Source organism: Xenopus tropicalis, chromosome 7 (genome assembly GCF_000004195.4).
Source record: "Xenopus tropicalis strain Nigerian chromosome 7, UCB_Xtro_10.0, whole genome shotgun sequence".
NCBI classification, from domain to species: Eukaryota; Metazoa; Chordata; class Amphibia; order Anura; family Pipidae; genus Xenopus; species Xenopus tropicalis.
Window position 1 is genome coordinate 101,360,991 of NC_030683.2, and position 17,288 is coordinate 101,378,278.

At 39.0% G+C, this 17,288-nt stretch overlaps 1 protein-coding gene across 7 annotated transcripts in view; it reads right to left on the minus strand.

Annotated features, from left to right (window-relative positions):
• The window catches only part of tp73 (tumor protein p73), a 92,817-nt gene that overhangs the window by 55,569 nt on the left and 19,960 nt on the right, over nucleotides 1–17,288 (minus strand). For 5 of the 7 annotated variants that reach the window (XM_002933855.5, XM_031905928.1, XM_031905927.1 and 2 more), the window contains exons 2-3: nucleotides 13,720–13,815; nucleotides 12,592–12,715 (exon numbers count right to left, since the gene is read on the minus strand). In XM_002933855.5, the coding sequence (XP_002933901.3) occupies nucleotides 12,592–12,715; nucleotides 13,720–13,815 (220 nt within the window). Of the gene's footprint in view, nucleotides 1–2,308; nucleotides 2,480–7,483; nucleotides 7,565–12,591; nucleotides 12,716–13,719; nucleotides 13,816–17,288 lie in introns of those variants that run through there. The other 2 variants (XM_031905930.1, XM_031905929.1) reach the window with 2 other exon arrangements.

The following is a 17,288-nucleotide window of genomic DNA, read 5'->3' on the forward strand; positions in this document are numbered from 1 at the left end:
AAGGCATTTACTTCATGTCTGTGAGTCAGACATCTTATCGTATCCAGTGTATTCAGTGGCCAATAAGATTCATCCTTTGATTTTAAACCAGTAGCTTTATTTAAATGAATTCAGTTTTATTACATTTGCGTGAAAATTGCCATTGCATTTCTCATCTCCTAGATGACAATTCCTAAATTTGCTGCTCGTATTCTAACCGTGCTTAGCCATAACAAAGCTAATTGCTGATTGGTTGCTATTGGTTACTTCCCTGATGCAAGGAAAGCCAGATTTTGGTATAGACGAGCCGTGTGGCCAGCTACATTTTTCTAGAAAAGGAGAACCTATTGCTGTCCCACTAACAGCAACCCCCGATTAACTGCAGAAAAAAAGGTTACGCTAGCAACAAAGGGGGGGGGGGGGCAGGTGAGTGGAACAGGTAATTGCACGGCAGCAATGCACAATTCACTACAAGAATAGAACAGGGTCAGTCATTAACCACCCAAGATAGCATTAAGGAACTTTACCAACACTTTCTTTTTATTGTAGCAACCAATCAATGCTAATGGTAACCTAGAGCGTACTGCAGCCTTAAAGGAGCAGAAACAGTTGTAATAACCCACTGCAATGTGACAGTCAGATAGATAGATAGATAGATAGACAGACAGACAGATAGATGTTCTTAGTAACTTTTCAATTGGTCTCATTTAATTTTTTTTTATAGTACTAAACTAGGTGCCTTCTTTTTCTGCTTCTTTCCATTTTACAAATGAGGGTCACTGACCCTGGCAGCCAAAATACTATTACTCGGTGAGGCTACAATTTTATTATTGTTGCCTCACTTTGCTACTTTTTCTTACTTCTTGCCCCTACTATCTCTATTCCAGTCTCTCATTTACACCACTGTCTGGTTGCTGGGGTAAAGTGGACCCTAGCAACCAGATAGCTGCTGAAATTTAATAATTTAAAAAAACACACACAAGTCAAAAATGGAGACCAATTGCAATTTATCTCAGAATATCACTGTTTGTATCATACTAAAAATTAAAGGTGAAGTACCTCTTTAAATATTACTGAAACTCTGACAAGAATAAATATTTATTTTCAATGTTGAGTGTTGCTGCCTGCTCCCCTGGGTACAAACCCATGCACAGCAAACACATGGAATAACACACAAGCATACAGATCCTAAAGGGAAAAAGTCAATGTACCAACGTCTGGGCTTGCAATGAGAACAATGCTATCACTTACATTTTTTTCCCATCTGCTGTATATTTCTGCATCCAGATAATTTAGCTCTTCATGTAATACAAAATGGAAAACTAGTTTTTGCTTAAAATAAAACTCCTCCTGCTTAAAGGGACAGTAACACCAAAAAATGAAAGTGTATAAAGGTAATTACTATATAATGTAATGCTGCCCTGTACTGGTACAACTGGTGTGTTTTCCTTAGAAAGACTACAATAGTTTATATAATAACGCTGCTGTGTAGCCATGTGGGCAGCCATTTACAGGAGAAAAGGCACAGGTTACTTAGCAGATAACAAATAAAACCCCATTATATTCTACAAAGCTTATCTGTTATCTGCTATGTGCCTGTGCCTTTTCTCCTTTTTCCCAGCTTCAATGGCTGCCCTCGTGTTAACATAGCAGCTCATTTATATAAACTATAGTAGCATTTCTGTTGCAAACTTACCAGTTTTAAAAGCGCAGGGCAACTGTACATTATATTTTAATTACTTTCATTTGTTGGTGTTACTGTTCCTTTAACTAGCTAAGCTAATTTAAAGGGACTAAATCAGGGGCCCTCACTCACAGTGGGGATGTAATCTTTATCTTGATCAGCACAATGAAGAACCTTACTACAGGTACACCTAAGGTGGCAGCTTTAGCAATGGCTAAATCAGTGCAATTAATGTACCTAGCATTATAAACAAAAAATAATGTAGTTACACAATAAATTCAATTGAGTACAAATATTTATATTTAGAAAAATATTTTTGCCATAAATCAGGAATATATATGGGGAGAAAGGGTTCTCAGAAAAGGTGTAAATGTTAAATTATTCTGTAATGAAATCTCTGCTTTTTTGGGAAAAACGACAGAAGCACATTGTAAGAACATTTTTTGCACAATGCCTCCTTCCTTTTGTTGCTTGCTCCAAAATATCTCTAAAGCAGCCCCCCCTGTTCCATACACAAGTGCCTAATTTCCAAATCTCACGCATGGCGGAACTTAAAAGCCAACAGGTGTGAAAGCAACAAAGAAGCAGAAATCATGGGAATTGGAATGGGAAACCAAATCCAGCAAATCAGAGAATGGCACCTACCGTGTAATGCTGCATGGGGTCGCTTATGTAAAGCATCTTAGTCTTCCTGGAATACAAGTGCTATAGGGAAATGTCCCACCTGAGAAGTCATGGGGGTCACAGGGCTTGCAGAAGAAATGGATAAGAAAGTAGACATGTAGATAGAGCAGCAGCACCCAACCAAGTGCACGAGGCTCGGAGGATGCTGTGGTACATGTAAGCACTATGTTGTTGTTTTTTTTTTCTTCTTCTTTTTTTTTCCATCACCCTTGGTTCTGTCAACTAGCTGCATCCAACAACAAACATGGCTCCTCCCCTTTTCTTTTCCTCATGACTATTCATTAAACCACAAGGCAGGCCCAGGCTTGCCCAGTGATGTATTGGACTGCACCAAGTATCCCACTGAGGGGAAGACAGGGGTCCGTATTTATTATTGAACTTAAAGTGTTTTAATTAGCTAATGCCGGATTCTGGCAATCAGGTAGCTTCTCGGCTATCGCTGCCCAGTTGAAACGCAACAAGAGCTGTGCTGGCATCGGGCAATTACACAGTATAGCTGTTATTGCTAATAACATAGATGTTTGAACCTCATTTTTATTGCCGAGGTAATAAGGGAAACGGGTGTCAAATCAGAGCCTAAATAAGGGTGACATGGGAGGGAACTTCTATGGCACATAAAAACCTCTTTACCTGGCACCTTTGCCAAACCTTTAATATATGCATAAGCATTTAGGCGACAGGGAAAAACACTTGTATTACCGAGAGGCTCAGGAATATAACCAGTAAAAGCTACATATCTATTACACAGACTACAAGCTGCCCTTTTTTTTATTGTACCAGTGTATTCCCATGTGTTACAATAATGACAGTATGCAACAAGCCACACACAAACACACTAATAGGAGAAGCCAAAGTCTCACAGATCTTTCCTGATCAACAGATCCATTGAAGGTAAATGGCTTTGGAATAAATTTGAAGCCACAAGTACTACATAAAACTAATTACTAGGGATGCACTGGATCCAGCACTTTTTGCACAATTTAGATTCATCCCAATTATATGTTTGTGCAACGACAACCACCCATGCCCATTTTTTTTCTACATCAGCTCAATGTATTTGCCTGAAGCCCATGCTGTTTAATGTTGGGCTAATGTCCCAAAAAGTGACTTAGTTGCCCAAAACAGATCTCCATAAATCCTCACACCATAGAGCCAAGACACACAGAGCTATTTAGTAGCAGCTACAAAATGCCAAAAACTATCATACCATAGGCAATTCTGAGAACTATATCTGCTAAAACGTAGAGACAATTATCTGCCAGCAACAATAAGGGGCATATTTATTAAGCTGTGTAAAACAAATTCGCAGAAAAAAACAGCGTAAAAAGCTGTGTAAACTAAATGGAGAAGTCTGCGATCTGAACGCCAGATTTTACAATGTTATTTTACAAAAGTTCAGGCGGAAGAAAAAACGTGTAAAAAATTACTCCAATTTTATGCCGTTTATTTACACAGCGAAGCCTGGCGATGTGTGGTAAATTTTCTTGCCGGTTTTAACACAGCATAATAAATATGCCCCTAGGAGTCGCCGGAGGAAAGGCCTACGCATTGCTTTGGCTTTATGAAGTCGTGCGAAGTTGCCTGCAGGAAGCCTTCCCACTGGCCACTACTGTTGTTGCTGGGGTAAAGGCATTTCAGAGCAGTTAGTCGCCTGCGGTAGCAGAGCAGATAAATCTCTATGTATGCTTTAGCAGAGACAGTTCTCAGTATTGTCTATAGCATGGTAGTTTTTTGCATTTTGTAGCTGCTACTATGTAGCTCTGTGTGTCTTGGCTCTATGGTGTGAGGATTTACCACCCTTTATTTACTATTTAGTGAAGTTCAACCTGGATCAGTCTGCCTTAAGGTGGCCATACACCATAAGTTTCGCTTGTTTCACGAGGTTGCCAAACAAGCGGATCTTTCCACCAATATGCCCACCTAAGGTGGGCAATATCAAAGTAATCAGATCGGTTGGCCTGAATTACAGCGACAGGAACAGGACCCGTTGAAGTGAGGACAGCATCATTGTGGTCCCCAATCCGACGGAAAAATCAAACCTGCCTTATTGATATCTGATCAATTTTAGGCCAGATATCAGTTGGGTAGGTCTGTCAGAGGTCCCCATACAAGGGCAGATAAGCTGCCAAATTGGTCTAAAGGACCAGAATCGGCAGTTTAAATCTGCCTGTGTATGGCCTTTACCTTTACATATAAGCATAATGGGCAGCAATCTTTAGTCCCATGAACATAGTATGCTACAAAGTATGGTAGAAAGGCCAGGCAGTATAAGGCAAGTTGTAGACAGAACAGATCACTGGGGACCAAAGCCAAATTACTGCTAATATTTCATTTTTTATTTTTCTCACACTATGGGAACAGAGGTAATAGTAGCAATGCATTGTACACTGATTCTAGCAGAACACAATTCTTTTGCATGTGGTGAAAACTTTGCATTGAATTGTGACATTATTTCCATTCTTTGTGTGGAACTGTGCCATAACTAAACTTCAATGAAGGAGTGACAAAAGATTTCCTTTCCACATATAGTAAATTAAGGAGGAATTGTTACCCTTGTTCACAAAAATCAGCAAGCCTGTTTGTGAAAGCAATTGGGCATAAAGCATATTTATGGAGCCCCCAAGCAGAGTATCAAAAGGAGGCAGAAACTGTCTCAAAGTGATGACAGGGTTGTGTTCTAACCACACTTAATCAGCTGTTCAGCATCATATCTATAAAGGTTTGTTTTCTATGCAATGTTTTATACAGCCCATTAATCTGGGCTGGGCTATTCATTTATATATTTAACTACGCATTGTTTACTACGATCTGTGTTCCTCAAAAACTAAACCACAACTCCCAGAATTCTCTACAGCATTTGTAGTGCAGTAACAATTACAATAGCTACAGTTGCACACATTAAATATACACATTTGAATGTGAAATATTTTGTTTTTAGTAGTTAACTACTAACAACTAAAGTATTAGTGCTGAGTTGATAAATACATTACCTCCCCAGCCTTATGATATAGTCAGCCAGAATGTGAGCTGCAACCAAAGGCTTGGTATATAATTAGTATTCCACTCTCCACCTGATCCCTCTGCCTTCCATTTGCCAACAGTGCAAAGAAAGCTGGAGCAAGTAAGGGAGCAAAGTAATGATAACTGAAGCTCTAGTTAATGTCCAAGATGCATTCTCCACTTTCTCAGCCATGGAAATGGCACAGCTCACAAGATTTTAAGCAAAACCTAAACAGTGGCATTTGTTCCAACTCTGATATTATATTAATATTATATTATTAGTGATAAGTTGGTACTGCAGGCAGTGGATGTTGACACCTTAAATACATTATACAGAGAGCAGTGAGCACTGGCACTACAAGTATATTATACTGTGAGAGGCCATGGGTACTAGCTATATATTATACGAAGTGAGAGGCAGTAGGTACTGATACATTGGTTTGGCACCCCAAGCACAACAATGAAAGTCAATGGGTTTTGGCACCCCCAGTACATTATACAATAAGCAGTGTTCACCAGCACACCAAACATGACATCCCAAGTACATTATAAATTAAAGGCTGTGGGAACTGGCACACCAAGTACATTATACATGCAGAACAATTGATACTGGCACCACACACCCATCATATACCGTGGGAGGCATTGGGTTTCAGCACCTAAGCATATTATTTATATTTTGTTGTTCTTTTTTCCCCACTGTCTTTTATTTTTCTCCCTCCTCTAACACCTTTTTGCTGCTTTTCCATTTTCCTTTATATATCTACATCTTGCCCACTTTCTTTTCCTTCCATTCCTTTTTTCTTTTGTTATTTGATACACAATTTCGATTTTTCTCCTCTCCTTTTTCTCACCATTTCCCCCTTATGATCCATTGTTTTTGTTCCTCTCTTTTTGGTCTTCTCTTTCTATAGGTGTCTTTTATTCTGTCCACTCCTTTTCTCTCATTCTCTCCCACACTGTAGTCTCTCTAGTATCCAACTGTCCTCTCCAGCTTCTTATAGTCTCATAACCTTTCACTATATGGTGTTTTCCCTTTCTTCCCAGCATTTCTTTCTTGCTACCCCATTCACTTTGCTTCTCTTCTGTACTGCACCTTCCAGTGTTTAACTATAATGATCATAACTAAAATATTTAAAATTAGATTTATGTTACTTACATCTGACAATAATTCTGCTTTCATTAGTTACAAACATTGTACTTAAGCTGGTGGGAAGTTGCAGCACAGATCTTTCTTTAATAGGGTCTCTCCATAATTCTGTTACTGATTACAGTATGAGTCCTAAATACATCCCATTAAAGTCCCTGCATTATCAGTCAGTATATGCTAAGGAGGAAAGGTTTAGTTCCCAGTTAGTATACTGAATATACTTCTCTGTCTCTCTTCATGAATCTGCCTATTTCTTTAGGTTGTGCATGCAAAAAAAAATCTTTTGAGTACCTTTTAAGGAACAATGTACAAAAGTGTTACAACATTTTGAATATTAAAAAAAACATTCACTCATTACTTGAGCTGTGCAATGAATAAAGGGACAATTTTGTCTGTGCTATTTTACAAAGTAACCCTACAAGCACAGTAATTTACATGCACAGATTACATTTCCGGCTTGCTGCAGCGCCAAACTCCCAGTTGTTAGAATAAGCCCAATAAGATCAATGTTGGTACAAGAGAGGATTGTGGGAGCCCATAACCTGTATGTCAGCAAGATGGCAAGAGAAAGCCACTTTTTATCAGTAGTCGTTCCATCTCTCAGGGTTGTGTCAAGTTTATCTTGCATATAGGAAAGTTTCCCCAAATGCAAGCAATTTAGCTGCTAGATATACTACTGTTTAACCTAGGGAGGGTTACAATACAGGGTCACAACTATATATAAAATGTTTGTAAATGATGAAAATGTAAAAAAATCCTCTTTTTATATAAAGCCACAACACAAGCAGACACTGTGGGCATCTATGTGGTCTCCCACAACAGCAGGGTCATGTACTTCATGCCAGAGTGCCTTGGGCATATATATAAGCTTTAGAGATTGTAGGTACAAGTGGTACTGAGACCTAACGGGGCGCATATAGCTATATATCTTATTATAAGGGCAAGGCACAAAATGAGTCCAATAGCTACAACTCAGTGTTACTTACTTCTCACAGTCTAGAGATGGAAAGTGATCTTGGGGATCTAGCTGGTGGCCCAAACTCCACTGTTCACTTATTTCAGTGGTAGTGCAGGTCAGGTGTAGTGGTGTGGGCGGGAAGGGTGATTTGTACCCAAGCAGGGTAAAGAAGAGTCCAGAGTTTGGGAATTCCCCTTACCACCCAGGTAAGCACAGCCCGTCGCACTGGCAAGCCACACCCTCTGAAAGCAACATGAGGAGACTGACATAAAAGCAACCCACCTGCAGCTGTTCCTTCCCAGGTCCCACCCCAAACTTTATGATTAAAAATGAATGTATAGCCAATATCTGAGCGACATGCCAGCCCCGCCCACCTGCCTTGCCATTTCTTATTAGAAACAAGTGTTTCTTGACACGAAGGCCCCATCACCCTAATCTAGTACACTTTATTTCCCGCAGTACCCTGCAGCATTACCTCATTTGACAACATTTTTTACGAACACAGATTTATTTTCTGCATCAGGCGCTTGATGTGCGCGCTCGGTGTTGGGCTGTGTGCGCTTTTCTATGGATTTGTGTGTGTGCAAGCGCAAACCCTAGAGGAAACATTGCGAGAGGGGCTGCTGTATGATGTTATAGACAATCACTTTTTACTGGACTGATTTGGGGGCCTGTGGGAAACTCAGTCCAGACTTGATTTTACCCATCTATATGGTTTAATGTCTCAATGTGAAACACTACTCTGTACCAAATCCTAGGAGTAGTCGCAAAGTACTTCCTATATTAATGCTGACACACCCAAACACCTCAGATACTTGAATCCAGCCTCCATCCTGTTATGCTGTAATATTAATACAGGCACCATGCTCCCTAACATTGACTCAATGGAGAATAGTGACCAACAGTGAAACCAACTCATTTGTACAGAACTAGCTACAAACAGTTTAGAAAGCGGCTCCTGATTCAGGCAGTACTCTAGTCAATGGGCTACCCACAGGGCTCTGCCCTCTATTCTCAGCCATTCTGCAACAGCAAAATGCAGTGTGCAAAATGTTAACACCTTTACTCTTGGAGCAGGACATAAGGGGAACTTGTCAATAAAAATTGTATTACAATATTATACAAAGCAAGTAAGGCACACTAATTTTAAATCATGTGTCTTGCCTTAATGGGTTGGCTGGGCTGGGATAAACTGCTTACCCCCATGCTTTATTTCTGATTGCCTTTAAAGCCTTTTGCTTAAGAGGCATTTTTATTTTAGACTTGTAGGAGTCGTCAAAACACCATGGATCTTAGCAAAGTATAGTAGCAAGAAGCAGCACAAGTAGCCTCAAATCTGCCATCATTGTCCAAAAATGTGGGTTGCTCCCTACAATCCTGTAAAACATATAATAACACACTCTATTTTGCCTTATTTGTTTTTAGCACCCAGCATGTTCCTATTAAGGTAAATCACAAAACGGGACTGTGTGTGTGTATGTACAATATAAGGTACATATTTTGTGTGGTTTAATGCCAGTTCTGCAAGTTTCAGCATATTCTAGCATATTCCTTCATTGGAAAACTATTCCTGCATTACCTCTTAATATATGTCCCTGCCAAAATGGTTCATGCTTGGACAGGGCTCTTCTGCTGCTGTTGTTTTGCCTTTTGTGGTCTTAAAATTCATTTTTTAAAATGATCTAAGTCACATGACATACCTGTATCGTATGATGTTCATTTTGCTACAGAGTTTGTATCACACACACAGAGAGGACAGACATGTATGAGCCTATGTCTTCAAGGTTAATATCATGATTAAACACTCAATAAATAAAGAAAAGGAATTTAGAATCTCCTCCCCGGCTTAAGGGCTTTATGTCCCGGTTCTTATAATAGCCATTATCTCTGCCTATAAAAGTGCATTGTGCACACATTTCTAGTTAAAACTTGGAATTAATAATATTTTTTAGGTTCTTTATACTTTAGATTTTCTGGGTATTACTTAATTAATTACTTCTTGATCTGTCTGTATGCAGAAGAGCTGATGCTGTGCCTGTCAGTGCATACACATACACGGAGTCAGAAGGCAGCTGACTGGCTTTTCTACATTGGTAAATATACTCCAGCAGAGAAAACAACTTGTGTGCCATTAGTCTTGTGCAGAACCACATATTTACAACTCAATGCCTTTAGCAATGTTGATAATAGCTTCTAGGAAGGGTCTGTGACTGTGGGATAGAAGGTATACTAGGAAGAGATGGTGCCTATATTAGCAGTGGGATAATAGCCTCTGGGAAGGGACTGTGGCTGTCAGGCAGCAGGTATAATAGAAAGAGATGGTGCCTATAGTAGCAGTAGGATAAACGCCTCTGGGAAGGGACTGTCGCTGTGGGATAGCAGGTATAGTAGGGAGAGATGGTGCCTATAGTAGCAGTGGGATAATAGCCTCTGGGAAGGGACTGTGGCTGTGGGATAGCAGGTATAGTAGGGAAAGATGGTGCCTATAGTAGCAGTGAGATAATATCCTCTGGGAAGGGACTGTGACTGTGGGATAGCAGGTATAATAGGAAGAGATGGTGCCTATAGTAGCAGTGGGATAATAACCTCTGGGAAGGGACTGTGGCTGTGGGATAGCAGGTATAGTAGGGAAAGATGGTGCCTATAATAGCAGTGGGGATAACAACCTCTGGGAATAAATGTGGCTGTGAGACAGCAAATAAAGTATTAGAACAATAAAATCTTTTCAGTGATGTCACACTTGTGGATCTTTAGTTTGTGCTTTAGTTGTGTACAATTCCTACAACAGTTCATAAGTCAAAGATATGTAATTGCCACCACCACCCCTCAAAAACTGCCATTCCCCAGTGTCCCCTAATTATCCACCACAAATGTATTAGTAATAAACACTGACTCTAAGCAGGCATGATCAAAACAATAGTACATAAGATGCAATTTTATATGGGCCCTGAACTGTAAAATCAGAAAAGATATTACAGCATTACAGCTATTACAGCAATGAAAGCTGGTATGTATAATACTATATGTACATTTTCTACTTTTATTCAAAAAAAAATCTGCCTCTATGCCCCTTGACTATAAGGCTTTAAAGGACTTGCTGTAATGCTAGCAGCCTTTCCATGACACACCGAATGTCTGTAAAATTTAAAGCAGCCTGTAGTCTGTGGACCCCTAGTGGAGCAAAACAGGAAATAATCTCACCAGGCAACTCTTCAAAATGGAAATAATTGTGAATATGTGTTATTTTTAATACATATAATTACCTCCTTCTTTTGGCCTGTGGGTATCATAATGTTGTGTGACTGCAAAAAACAACTAGTTACAACATAGAAAAGGGTAATTTATTTGCTATACATATGACAATTAGTACAATGTACCACATTCATGTAACTTTGGGTTCTGTAAACAGCCCATATGTATACTAAACATAAAGGTCCAGTAGACACACACACACCTTGAAAAGTGGAAACAACGCCAGAGGCCTCATGCCTACCTGGCAGGGGTTCACCTTTAAGTTAAGTTTCACTATGTTATAGAATGGCCAGTTCCTAGAAACTTTTCAATTGGTCTTCATTTTTTTTTTTTATTATTTCCATTCCACTTGTCCGACTTTCAAAAGGGGGTCACTGACCCTGGCAGGCAAACATCTGTTGCTATTTAAGGCTACAATGTAATTGTTACTGTAAACTTGTATTACTTATCTTTCTATTCAGACCCACTCCTATTCATATTCCAGTTTCTCATTCAAACCACTATGTAGTTGCTGGGGTAATTTAGGGCCTGGCAGCCATATAGCTGCTAAAAGGACAAACTGGAGAATTGCTGAATAAAAAGATAAACGATGGGTTAAAAAGAATACAAGTAAAAAAATGAAGACCAGTTGCAAATTGTTTCAAAATAGCTTTCCCTAGGACATACAACGACACCTTTAAAAAGGCCACCTTTTGAAAAGTCATACCAAATTAGTAGAACATTGCAAAATAACACTTTTCCAAATACACTCTCCTTGTTGTAGGGTAAGCGAAAACATATTATTTATTAATTATTCCTAAAATGTAAATGGTCCATTTTTGCTTCAGTAATGTATTTGAGAACATGCTTCTTTTGCAAAGTCCTACCACAGTGGTGAACATGGCCTTTAAAATTAAAGTTCTTAGAGGTTAAATATGACATGAAATCAGTTTTCCCATAAACTGACAGTAGAGTGTGAGGGCATAAATTGTTGTGTACACTCACATAATTGCATATTGAAAGGGATACTGAATCTAACTTATCTGCATAACATTCACAGGAGCTGGGCATTTCCTGGGCATTACTTTTAAGTAAAACTCATTAAGTAGCACTGGAAGTTGTGTTGCTGCACTATATTGGAGATCCATATGGAAGAATGTTGAGTGTCTGGGGCTTTTTATCAGTATGCTAGGGATGAAAGTTACCATAATTCTTGCCTTACTTAGAGCACTGAAGTCATATATTACAATGCCAAAAGCACCAGCAGTGGACACAAACATGGTACCTTTTCAGATTAGTCATTGGAGACTCTACCAAGAAAAGCAGTCTGGTATTTCCTGCTTACATGTGCCATAAGACGTTGGCCTATTTGTGCCATTTTGCTTACAGCAGCCACCTGTGGCTAAGCCTTCCACTCTAGTGCCTACAAGCTTATTTGTCAATAAATGTAATGGCAAAATGTATTCGAGCAACAATGCCAGGTTATGCCAATAACACCCCAACCTGCCCCAGATCTAACCATTGTTTAGAAACATCCGGGCTGATATCGTATACAACTTGCCATATAAACTTTATTACAGTTTGGTAAGTATACTCCAGGGCAAGTAACTACTTACACACTCACTCTGGACATCAATGAGGGTAAGGGTTTATCTTTAACTTCTTGTAAACCATGAAATCAAAAACAAAAGAATACTATTATTAAAGCCAGTGATCAGGTTTTTTTGCCAAAAAAATGCCCTCCCAAAATTCTCCATCTGACCCTTAAATACATAATGTAGTAACAAAACAGTATAGCAATAAGGAAGAAGAAGCAGGTAGTTTAAATGAATTACAACCCTTTATTTGGAAAGTGTCTTGTACATAATATCAGACTATATATACAGACTGGCATTTTTTACTTACCATGATAGATTCATTCATGGTCCTCATTTGATAAACATCCATGTTGACATCTGTTCGATTTGATGCTTCAGTGTTGTTTGAATGGCTTGATTGCGGAAGCTCAAAATAGGTGCTGTCTGGCTCTCTAATGGGACAATATAGAATAAATCAAGTTATTTCAATTTTCACATGAAACATACGTACTATGCATTGTATTAACTATAAAAGATCATTTGCTCTATACCAGTGGATGCCAAACAGTAGGGCTGCATAATTAAATGGCTGGGGGTCCCAGAATAAATTCCAGTTGGGGATCTCTCCTGGAAGGTCAACCTGAAGGTCAGTTAGGATAAGATAAGGAGTAAATTCAAATTTGGCTCCAAATAATAACTAAAAGAAGGTATTGTGCCAAAAAGTCTGAAAACTAGTGTTCTAAATGGTGGTACATTAAACATTTTACTGATAGTAATGATACAGTGTTTGAATAATTATTGGGTGGACAGGAACTGTTTTGCCACACATGAATGCAAATAAAGCTCATTTAGCCTACTGGAACAAGGGTATTTAGCCCTTTAACCACCACCTTCCATAGAATCTACATCACTGGCATAAAAGTGCCAACCACATAGATTTAACATAATATTTAAATAATAACTTATAAAAAATGATGTATTTAAGTGAAACTGACACATGCCTCTACCTAGAGTAAAAAGAATGCATTAGCATTACTTGTCATTCAGTAGTGTATTTTTTAATGAAATTGCCCCTAAATCATCCCCAGTCCAGCAGAACTGACTTTCCTTTTGCTTTAATACATACAACAGTGCAGAACATGAATTTGAGGTTCACTTCACATATCTTTTATTAAAGTTTCCCGTTATTGTAATTATTTTGGCCACATCTCTTTGATTTTGCCATGTTGTGTGTTGCCAGTAAACATGCTGCCTAGCATAGGTAAAAACTCTACAATACTATGGGGGTTGATTACTACTAACCAAAAATCTGCCCCCTCATGGTTATCACTCTAGTGCCAGGCTAACCCTAACAGTGGGATCCATGTTGGCACTTCATTGCACCTGAGTCAGTCCTGAGACCAGAATTGCATCTTTTTGAAAAAAAGCTGTTTTATGATTGTGTCCTATAACTTACAGGGTACTCCAGAGGTGCTCGAATGTAGTCCCTTCATCTGCTCCAGAAGACTGGGACATCTTTAAAATAGGGGATTCAGGCAAAGGGTATATCACTCTGAAACAGAAAAACACAAAAAGAAAAAATGTAACTGCAGTCACAATTGTACAGTCCACTATTAATTTATTCATGAATGTTAATTCATTTACAGAAAGTTTATTGTTTTGTTTTGGGTGGGAACGATCAGTGGTCACAGGAAAGATCGTAATTGTAAGGTGTATGGTCACCTTAAGTATTAGTATAAGGAAGGTTAAGGAACAATGGCCATGGTCAGCAAAATAAGTACAGAAGCAGAAATTAAATAAACCATATATTTTCATCTATTATTTTGCCATATCATTTGAATCTAGCCCTTCTGTTTGAATTTTCCAGAATTATCTGGAATAGATACTCGAAAAATGTGTTTGTTAATTGGTATTATACCCTGGTGGTGGGTTATCAACCCAGAATTTCTACCATTTGTTTTATATAATTGTGTCCATTTCTGCACCAGCCAGGACCGAAGAAATTTGGATGTATGAAGGGGTAGGGATGATCACTGGTTGGATAGCCCTGCTATAGAAGTAAGGGAAGGGATATTTGAGGTCACTTATTCCTAGCTTTTTGCTGTATGATATTTTGCACTGTAACTGTAACAATATGTGAAGCCTTCCAGGACTTAATATTTTTAGCAGAAGTATTCTGTATTTGTATTATATAATCTATCTTCATTATTATATTTTCTTGCATAAAGGTAACATTGTATAAACTTTAATCTCCCTTCTCTTCCCCTCCTAGATCATAACATATTCCCTTTTTCTCTGTAATTAAAACGGTACCCTGTACTTAATCCTAACTAAAATATAGTTAATCCTTTTTAGAGGTAAAACTATCTTATTGGGTTTGTTTTATGTTTAAATAATTTCTAAGTAGGTTTATGGAAATATCCCTTATCTGGAAAACCCCAGGTCCCAAGCACTCTGGATAACAGGTCCCATACCTATATTTTGATATGTGGACTAACTTGGTCACCTTGAAATCACCTTGGGGAGAAAGAATTGTATAATCCCACTCTTCCCTTGCAATTAGCATGTATGCTGCGCTACATATGAAGCAAGATGTACACAGAAGATATCTTTGTCTCTTTGAGTATTAGTTAGACATCCCCTTCTTGTTTGGCACAGCTGCTGGACTCTGCTGCACTTTATTTGGAAGGAAGGAAGGAATAGGTTCCCAAACATGCACATCCTGCACATGCATACCCATAACATGTCCAATTTATATCAAACTATAAACAAACCTACAATTAATTTTTTAGTGAAACAAAATGGCATCCTCCAACAAAATAACAAGTATTCCATGAACTGGTTGTTACTGCTCTCAATAACTTTGCTAGAACTTTTAATTGACTAAATAGTGAATCATTAACAGCGCAGTTGTTAGACAGTACCAAGGCACCATGGGGCATGTCACATAATTCCGTTGTGATTTAACGGAGTGTGAACACAGCACTGTAAGAGTCAATTACAATAAAGTGTTACCACTTCCGTCAAGAGTCCTCATCTCAGCGCAGACACCACTAAAGCCTCTGGAGGACTTCAGCCAACGGAAGACCAAATTAGAAGCCGCACTTCCCATCGTTAAGAAGTGCCAAGATAGACAAGCCTAGGCCTGCTCAGTGTTGGTCACCAGTGGCTCAATATATCACTTTATTCTCTTCATATCTTACTTAAAACAAGCACATTAGACCACCAAGAGGTTTCTGATGTGAGGTTTTCACCATACAAATTGGTATAATACTTTTGTGTTAAAGCTGTATAGGCTGGGTATACATGCACATTTATACAGGCTGCATAAAGTATTCTCCTATTAAATGACTACATAGCAACTAGCTTGAATGTTGCAAGTATCTGTCATTTTAATAACATGACTGGAGGTGCAATGTGCTGATTTCATTGAATTTATATGAAACCTATGGTCTGCACTGAACTAGGAGTAAATATATTTATGCATAAAGAATACAACACAAATATGGCAAGCAGAGGGCCCTGCTAATCAAAATATACAGTCTAAAGGGGTATGCAGGTAAAAATAGGCATACTCCATAAGGGCTGTGACACACGGGGAGATTAGTCCCACTGGCTAGAATGTAAATCGCCGGTGGGACGGCATACGCGGTGCCGCAATTGGCCGAAGTCGCAGAAGTTTCCTCTTAAGGCAACTTATGCGAATTTGGCAAATCGCTGCGCCACGTATGCCATCCCACCGCGATTTACATTATAGCCGGTGGGATGGCATTTTAGTTTGTAGCCCCAAAATGATGGGATTGGCACAGATGTGAATTGTATCCATAAGATCTTCTGGCAAGAAAAGTACTAATGAGAAATAGGTTATTATCCTTCAGTATACAGCTTATAATAAGTGACTTATTCAAGGTACTTGTAGATTCTTATTATTATTATTAACTTTTATTTATAAAGCGCCAACATATTCCGCAGTGCTGTACAATAGGTGGGTTACATACATTGGACATACAGAGTAACATATAAAGCAATCAATAACCGATACAAGAGGTGAAGGGGGCCCTGCCCGAAAGAGCATACAATCAACAAGGAGAAAGGGTTGAGACATAAGGTGTGGGAATGGGTGAGTTGTGAGAGGTGTGGCACAGGGTATTGCTTTTAGCAGCACACTGAGGTTATGTTAAACTAGATTAGGATAAGCTTCTCTAAATAAATGCGTTTTTAGAGATCTCTTGAAGGCAGAGAGATTGGGAGAAAGTCTGACAGTTTGTGGGAGCTAATTCCAGAGAAGGGGCGCAGCCCTTGCAAAATCTTGCGTGTGAGGAGGGAATGAGAAAGGAGTTGAGGAGCAGGTCAGTAGTGGAGCGTTCTTATAGGCATTTGAGGGAATCTATAAAAACAATATAGGGTAGGGTTGCCAACTTTTCTTAAAAAAATACTGGCCTTCCTATATTTTTGCATTTTCTCTCAATTAATAACATTGTTATGAAGCACCATTTTCACCATCCAGACCATTAAAATACCGGGCCAGTGGCAACCCTAGTGCAGGGCCATGGGTCATACATGAACCATCAGTAATAATACCACCTAGTGTTTCACGCAAAGAGGCCAAGGTGCTCAACAGATGCTCAAAAAAACAAAAATATTAACCCTTTGAAGCAGGGCTGCCATGTCAGGAAAGTGATGGCACTGCTGGGAAAACAGCTCCCTGTGTAACCTCACTTTATTTTTTTCAATTTTAGCAATTATATAGCCACCCAAAGGCCTTCCCTCTAAAACTGCTGCCCTTGACACAGGCCCTCTTATCCCTATATATAAATACGGTCCTGCATTTGAGATCATTTTAATATGGTGCATATATGGTGGAAATATTTTGTAAATGTGGTAAAAACAGGGCTGCCTTGCACTCAACAGTACTGCACTCTATATCTTGCACCTGATTTGTAATGTCCCTGGGTGCAGGGGGTTACTGGATGCTCTAGCACTTGTATCTGCGCCTTCATAAATGAACCTTTTGTGACAACTCCA